The sequence below is a fragment of the Diabrotica undecimpunctata genome, chromosome 4, assembly GCF_040954645.1.
Source record: "Diabrotica undecimpunctata isolate CICGRU chromosome 4, icDiaUnde3, whole genome shotgun sequence".
Classification (NCBI taxonomy): Eukaryota; Metazoa; Arthropoda; class Insecta; order Coleoptera; family Chrysomelidae; genus Diabrotica; species Diabrotica undecimpunctata.
Genome location: NC_092806.1, coordinates 151255412 through 151264094, shown reverse-complemented (window position 1 = coordinate 151264094; position 8683 = coordinate 151255412). Strand labels below are relative to the sequence as shown.

At 33.1% G+C, this 8683-nt stretch overlaps 1 protein-coding gene across 1 annotated transcript; it reads left to right on the top strand.

Moving 5' to 3' along the window:
* The first annotated feature begins 1074 nt into the window (after positions 1-1074).
* LOC140438510 (uncharacterized) lies at positions 1075-4459 on the top strand. Its single transcript, XM_072528170.1, has 4 exons — positions 1075-1270; positions 1326-1689; positions 2907-3068; positions 4168-4459. The coding sequence occupies exons 1-4, from the start codon at positions 1194-1196 to the stop codon at positions 4408-4410; spliced, it is 846 nt and encodes a 281-aa protein (XP_072384271.1). The 5' UTR covers positions 1075-1193; the 3' UTR covers positions 4411-4459.
* The last annotated feature ends 4224 nt before the right edge of the window (positions 4460-8683 follow it).

The window sequence follows — 8683 nt, the reverse complement described above, 5'->3', positions numbered from 1 at the left end:
AATTTTGACAGATTCATTGTCGGAAACCTACAACACAACAATTCCTACTTCTCAGTATTAATAGCTCAAGTATCCTGCTATTACAGACTTCTTTCTTTAAAAAAAGAAGAATTATTCTAAATAGTCGAAGTGTATACTAAACCCATCAAATTTTGGGTAGTATATATTTAAAAAATATATATTTAGTTGTTATAATTTAACATAACTATTTATTATATGGTGCAGATAAATAAATATTGATTGTCGGTAATTCGCAAAGTTCTATTTTATTTACTATTTAGTTTGTTTACTATTAATATTGGCTATGAGTACGGGTGCTTGGTTGTATAGTAATTTCCAGCCACTTTTAGTCTGTCAAAAAGTAACTAACTTCGCAAAAAAATAATTACTAAATTCACTAGACAGTTCGGACTGGGATTAGCGAACCGAGTTTACCATGATTTTACCTCCATATGAGTTGTCACTGTCAACACCTGTCACTTTATTAAAGTAGTCTTCCTTCCCTTCATTCTCATTCATAAAATGTTCATAAATAATGTAAAAAGGTACAATTTTCGACGATTTTTAATTATGGAATTGAACACAATACATGGAATAGCAATGGAAACTGAACAAAAAAGAAGACGTATTCCAGATTGCATAGATACTATTAGCAAGCAATACTGTTTTCCAATTCCACGAAATTATATTGATATGTTTGATAAATGGGTCGATGGTGAATGCTAGCTGTTAAAAGCCCTAAATTAGAGAAGACAGAATATGCGCTAGTCATTTTAAAGATAAGGATATAATCAAAGTTGGAAAAAACTAATCATTGCCCAAGATTTTATTCTATATTTTATTCTTTAGTTTTTTTATCCACTTTGGCATTTTAATGTAATTAAAAATAAAGATATCGTATAGAATTAGGGTTTTTTTTTTTGTTATTTTAGGATTATATTGATTTTTCCTTACTTTAAAATGAGTTTAGAATCCCAGTTAATTTTACATGTCTTTTGAATTTACCGACATGTATATATAGTTATGCACCCTGGCACCAGGCGATGCGCCAATTGTCGTTTTACTAGTTAACACGGGACTGGCACTGCTAGGTGGAAATGTACTGTGATATTATTTGTTTCTTCTGATTTGTTTCCTAATTTGAATCGTAGTGGAGAAGATTGGAAAAATATTTACTAATAACACTATTCATAATGGAAAGTGAAATATATAATATTCTTAATAATGTTCCGGATTATATTGAAAAAGTAGGATGCGATGCAACGAAATTGTAAGTATCTCTTTTAAATCCTTGTAAATTATTTGGTCTAATATACTGTTTTTAGCACCCCTCCTTTTAAATGTGCCGTAAAATCATGTCCCAATAGATTTGTCAAGTTTAATGAAAGTGGAAAAGTTCCTTACAAATTTCACAGATTTCCTGGTAACATAGAACTCAGCCAGCTTTGGAAAGTTAAGTGTGGTTGGAAGAAACATGACGATTTGAACAACTTAATGGTGTGCTCAAACCATTTTAATTTGGATGATTATATTAGAAACTATAAAGAAGAATTTTCTAATCCCCACTTTAAACGGAAGTTGTCAGCAAAGGCTGTTCCTCAATTAAATTTAGGGCCATGTAAGGTTAAAGCTGAAACAAGTGGAAGCTGTGATGATGAATTTGAAACAGATGAGAAATCTTTAAGGATGGTATGATTGTGTTACTAATTAGTACTTTTATTGCACTATATTGGTATAAGTTTGAGGGTTGGTTGCCATCATAATAATACTTTTTGGTTTTTCTAGTGCTACTTCTAGTAGCAATCAGTATCTCAAATTGTTTCGTAATTTTAATTTTCTTTTTTGTGTGTTTCACCAAACTTTTCTTTAAATTATGCAGACTATTGCAATAAATTAGTTTAAAATAGTCCATGATACTTAATATATAGGATTTGTAAACTTTGTGGTAATTTTTTTCAAAGATATTCAATATATAAACCTTAAGGTAAGATACCAGAGGGGATACTTAAAAAAAATTGGTTAAGAAATGTTTACGAAGATGGATGTGGAATCTCCTACCCAATCTATTAGGTTCAGGTTAATATTTAATCAAATTTGAAATTAGTAGCAATACAGTTATAATAGATAAAAATCCAGTCTAAAATTAACCAATTTGCTGATTGATCTGCATACTGCATTGGATAATTAATTTAATATCACACACAAAGATTTAAACTCTAATATTCTAATCTTATCTGTTTTTATGAGGCAGTATATGTAACTATCCCCTTAAAAAAAAAACAAGACAACAAGTAACACAATAACCAATATGTTATTGATACCCATTGTTATATGTTTTCTCTTTAATTTTATTTGAAGATTGTACGGTACCTGATCTACTTTAACCAAAAAGAAAATGTTCTTCATTTAAAGAGGATATGGGCCTTAACACTATGAAATACAAAACCTTTACCCAGATGCACCTAAAATTCCAATGCCAATTTGGACCAGGGCATCTCTTATTTTCAATTAAATTGCTTAACTTTAGATGTTAGAGCTTTTAATTATTTACCATATCATTTAGTGAGCAAGAGGAGGAAATCTGCTTCTACATTATATTTGATAACATCTGCTTCACCAGGAATAATTCAAAACTATGGCCTACAAACCCCGAAAAAAGTATAATGTACCACAGCCCCCTGTCTATAGGTACTAGTTGTTCATAGTTAACTGAAGAACTGTAGCACCATTGCCGATATAAAATATACTCTGTCTGTTGCAGTTGAAAACATAGTATTTAATCCCATATTTAATATTACATGTACACTTCTTTGACTGCTGACAGTGTATATTATTAGGGAACAGTGGTGGAATTTCTATGCAAAAGATGGTGGTTTCGTTTCTCAATAAAATATTTTATATTTCAGAGTTCAGAGGAAGACAAAATAAAAGAAGATATAGAAAGTCCACTTTCGGCTGTAATTAGTCACAAAAAAGAATTGTTGAACAAATTGTCAAAGCTGGAAGAAGAAAGGGAATTACTTGAAAATTGTATCAAATCCAATACTAGAACAATAATGAAGATACAGGTAAGTAATGAGCAAAGATCAGATTATAAGCATCATAGAAATTTCAAAATAAGAACTAAATTTTGCAAAAATTTCTAAAAATTTTAAAGTTGATGTTTAATAATGAAAGTTAGTTTTATATGTAACACCTGCATTATATTTTTCAACAATTTTTCATTATTACTGGCAATCAGTATGAAACTATTAACAGTATGTTTTTTCTAAATGTTCCTGAAAAAAGTTCTCTGTGTATACATACCATACGTTAAGTTGTAAATTAGATATACAACTGCAACACTGCATGCCATTGACTTTCCACAAAACTTTCTGTTGCCCCGTCGCCAATAATTTGTCATTATACAGTGGTTGTTTAAAGCAATAAGAGCGTACATTTTTAATTTATTTTTGTAAACAAAATTTTCTGTCATTTAAATTTTGGGTGATGTGAGTGGCCATTTCATTCAACGCAGTATTGGTGGAGTGACCTTCTCGAAAGCCGAATTGGAATGAGGGACTGTTTCCTGTGGTAAAATCTAGAAGTATTTCTTTAAGAATTCTCTCTAATACTTTACCAATGACGTTTAAAAGAGAAATAGACAACTGTAAGAGTTGGGATTGGTCAGTTGTTTGTCTTTTTTAGGGAGCATGATTGTATTGGTTACTTTCCAACTATTTGTAGGAGAGCTTGAATGAGGCGTTGACTATTTTCGTCAGGTTGTGAGTTATACTCGACGGAATTTGTTGCTATATGTTTCACTTAGATACTTTGCTCACTTTTCAAATTGATTAATAATGGAATAAACAGTTTTTTCTACATATATTGGCCTATTTTCAAAAGCTGCAATAAATTAATTAATAATTTCTTGTACAGAATGGCCTTCAAAGTACCATTTTATTATTTGTACTCTTTTTGTAGTTTTCTGAACAGTCGCATATTGAATGGATCGGGAACAATCAGTTTTATCCTTCGGTATAACGCTATGATTTTTTATGCACAATGTGGAGGGGAAATACGATTGTGATCTTTGTCTATTAAGTGTAAACATAATGTTAGTATCTTTGTTAGATATCTCGCTAATTTTGTAATACCCACCATAATTTTTTTTTTATATTTTTTCAGACAAGTTTGAAAAGGAAGAAGATGAAAGATATAATACTTCGATCAACGTTTTCTGAAGCTCAAATAAAACTATTACATGGTGAAAAAGCAATTTGGAGTGACGATGATTTGGCTACCGCTTTTACAATACGTCATATGGGATCGAAAAAGTGTTATTTGTACTTGAAAAACGTCTTGAAATTACCATTACCTGCATTGTCTTGTATCCAAGGTTGGGCAGCGCATAGTGCGATGAACGTGTGATATTGTATTAAAATAAAATTGATTTTAAAAATAAAGTAATAGATTTTTTGTTTATTATTTTACATAATACATCAAACATTTCCAGTGTGTTGTAGTTTGAAGTTTAGGTTAGGATAGTAATGCGCTGTATCATGTAGGCTGAAACAGAGACTTAAAGATAGTGAAGTAAATCATCAAACTCAGAAAAAGTTACATCAGCCTTCAATCCCATCAGTTCAATGTTCTTGAGACACAATGCGTATTTGTCTATATTTTGATTTTTAATGTCTCGGTAGGGAGATATCATTCTCTCTCCTGATGTAAACCATAATGTAGCTTCGCCTATTTTTAAAAAATTTTAAACTGTTTGTCTCTGTGTCGTGTAGTGTAATGTACAATTTTATGTTTATGACATTCTCAACAGATTGTTGGATAGGCCAAAATTGACGAAATGCCCCTGAAGATGCTCTAAGGAGCGAAAGTACTTGGGCAAGATTAAATTAATAAAACTGTGCTCGATATCTGCCTTTTATTTTATCAAAGTTCATCTATTCGAGCATTCAATTTAAAATCACACTTATATCAATTTAAAATCTTCTTGTTATAGTTTTTTACCTAAAATTTAGTGGTATGGGGTGGATTTTTTCCAAATCTGATATTTTTTGTACATATTAGCCTAAATATTTTAAATACAAACTTTAAGATTGCAACATGGAACGTTAGAAGTCTTTTCGAATCAGGAAAACTAGCAAATGCATGCCACGAAATGAAACGTTTAGGATTGCAGATATTGGGTTTGAGTGAAGTTAGATGGCCAGGTTCAGGTAAAGTTAAAACCATGAACAAAACTTTCTATTACTCGGGTAATAATGATCCGGTTCATCGTAACGGGGTTGGAGTAATTTTAGAAGACAAATATAACAATGCCGTCACAAACTTTGTGCCATTTTCGGACCGATGTCTTCTTATTCAACTATCCGGAAAGCCAGTAAATATTAACATCATTCAAACTTATGCCCCTACGGCGGATAAACCCATAGAAGAGCTAGAAGCGTGGTATGCTGACGTAGAAAAACTTATAAAGATGACCAAAAAACGAGACCTAACATTTATCTTAGGTGACTTTAATGCTAAGTTAGGTAGAGGAAAAGTTTCTGGATTGATCGGAGACTTCGGACTTGGAGCAAGGAACGACAGGGGAGATAGAATGACAGAATTCTGCCAACAACACAACATGGTAGCGACAAATACATGGTTTAAATTACACCCTCGCAGATTGTTCACTTGGACTTTACCACAACACAATGAAAACAGAGTAATCCGTAATCGAATAGATTACATATTGGTCAACAAAAGATATCACAATGCAATCATCAGTGCAAAAACATACCCTGGAACTGACATCAATTCCGATCATAATCCCGTTGTTGCAAAAGTTCGCGCAAGATGGAAACTAATAAAGAAACAAAAACCTCAACACCAACTATTAGACATCCAATTATTGAAAAACGACACCATACATCAGACAGTAAATAAAGAATTAAACAAAAATTTAGGAAATATCGACCACAATAGAATTAGCGAGTACGATGACATAAACGTTCTGTGGAAAACTATTAAAGAACAAATGAACAATGTAACGGAAAAACATCTAAAAGTAACACCTAGAAGTAACAAACAGGAATGGATGACAGAAGAGATTTTACAATTAATGAACAAACTAAGAAAATCCAAAGGAAAAAATGACAAGGACGGAGAATACAAAAGACTAAATAGAATAATTCGAAAAAAGAATAACCGAAGCAAAAGAGAAATGGCTGGAAACAAAATGCGTGGAAATAGAAGAACTACAACAAAGGCACGATTTTTTTAATTTACATCTTCTTCTTAAAGTGCCTATCCGTTCCGGATCTTGGCGATCATCACGGCTATCTTTACTTTATTTATTGCAGCGCGGAACAGTTCAGTGGTAGTCGTGTTATACCACTTTCGTAAATTTTGAAGCCAGGAAATGCGTCTTCTTCCCGGTCCTCTCTCTTAATTTACATAAAAAGGTAAAAGAGTTTACATCGACTACCAAGAGAACGACTTTTCACACCATGCTGAACACGGATGGCAAACTGCTAGAATCAACGGAAGACAAACTGAAAGAATGGGAAAACTATATTAAAATTCTTTTTCACGACATACGAGAAGAACCAAGATTGGAAAATAACAACGAAGGGCCAACAATTCTGAAATCATAAATGCAATTAATCATCTTAAAACAAATAAAAGCCCAGGTCCAGACGGAATATACCCAGAAACGTTAAAATTAATCAGCGAAGAAAATATCGAAATATTTGTCCTTTTATTCAATCGCATTTATGATACAGGTAAAATACCCCAAGATTGGCTGGAGTCAATATTCATCCCACTACCAAAAAAGCCAAACCCACAACACTGCAATGAGTTCCGTCTGATAAGCCTTATGAGTCATGCAGTAAAAGTCCTACTAAAAATCGTACATAATCGTATCTATAGAAAGTGCGAAACAATCATCGGAGACGATCAGTTTGGATTCAGAGCCGGCATGGGAACGAGAGAAGCCCTGTTCAGTTTACTAGTTCTCGCCCAAAAATGCTACGACTAACAGAAAGATATATTTATATGCTTTATAGACTTCGAAAAAGCATTTGATAGAGTAAGACACGACCTACTATTGGAACGTTTGCAAGAAGTCGGTTTAGATGGAAAAGACATCAAATTCTTAAAAAACTTGTACTGGAACCAAAACGCCAGAGTTAGGATCGAAGGTTCCACATCCGCAGAAGTAGAAATTAGGAGGGGAGTTAGACAAGGATGTGTTCTGTTGCCTCTGCTGTTTAATCTTTACTCCGAGTTTCTATTTAAAGAAGCATTGGAGGATTCCAAGGATGGAGTCAAGGTGAATGGCGTAAATATCAACAGTATCAGATACGCCGATGATACAGTGTTAATTGCGGATTCCGACTTAGGTCTACAACGATTCATCGACAAGACCAACTCGACCTGTGAGCAATTTGGTATGAAAATAAACATTAAAAAAACCAAAGTGATGTCAATCCGAAAAAACCAAAACGTACCTTGCACAATAAATGGGCACATTTTAGAACAGGTCAATAGATTTAAGTACCTGGGATGTTGGATCGATAGCAGCCTAAATCCTGATCTAGAAATAAGATCGAGAATAGAACAGGCCAGAAAATCTTTCGAAAAAATAAAAAAACTGCTTTGTGATTCTCGAATAAAACTCGAAATTCGACTACGTTTATCAAAATGCTACGTCTGGTCGACTCTTCTATATGCAGTTGAAACGTGGACCCTTAAAACATCAACCGTAAATAAATTGGAGGCCTTTGAAATGTGGATCTACCGGAGAATACTCAAAATTTCATGGACATCGCATACCTCAAACGAAGAAGTGCTACATAGAATAGGCAAGGAAAGAGAACTTTTTAACACAGTAAAAGTTAGAAAAACATCATACCTAGGCCACATACTGAGAAATAATAAGTACCAATATGCCCAACTTATAGTGAAAGGAAAAATCGAGGGAAAGAGAGGCCTAGGAAGGAAAAGACTATCGTGGCTCAGAAACATCCGACAATGGACAGGGCTAAATTTTGAACAGCTGAAGATAGAGAAGAGTTTAAAATTGTAGTAGCCAACCTCCATTGAGGAGAGGGCATTTTAAGAAGAAGAAAATATTTTTTGATAAACTGGGCCATTTGAAGGGAATACCATGTTCATTGAACAAACTGTAACTGTGTAATAATGTTTTTTTTTTTCGAATGTTATATCGAAAAATATCAAATTTGGAAAAATATAGGTATCTTAATCACTGAATTTTGCTGGAAAACTATATAAATGTTTAAAGTTTTTTTTCTTAATTAGAAAATAAGTGTAACAAGAACAAAAAAATCATTCTTTCATCGACGCTAAAAAGATTAATAAGCTTATCGTGGGAAAAAACAATAAAATACATAAACATAAATATCATGAATTTGTGCATATTTAGTTTATTAAAAGAAAAGGAGCATAGAATTGCGCAAATTCCAAGTCTCTGATGCCTACAGTACTGACAGTGCTACATCGCAAATAAAGGGAATATATTATTAAGCACCCCTTTTACCGAGGCTGTATCTTCAGTTCCAGTTCTGTGAGCCAGTATGGATTCTTTACCCCAGATAGGTGCCTAACCTCATCTTAGGGACCCTCCTCCTTTATCCAGGCTTGGGACCGGCAGTGTTATCCGATGAGCTACTCAATCCAC

What these genes read in the sequence shown, in the direction of transcription:
- LOC140438510 (XM_072528170.1), top strand. Translation starts at nt 1,194, where the DNA reads ATGGAAAGTGAAATATATAATATTCTTAATAATGTTCCGGATTATATT. An exon ending in ATGAGAAATCTTTAAGGATG is followed by an intron (nt 1,690 to 2,906) that starts GTATGATTGTGT and finishes TTTATATTTCAG; the next exon opens with AGTTCAGAGGAAGACAAAAT. An exon ending in GAACAATAATGAAGATACAG is followed by an intron (nt 3,069 to 4,167) that starts GTAAGTAATGAG and finishes ATATTTTTTCAG; the next exon opens with ACAAGTTTGAAAAGGAAGAA.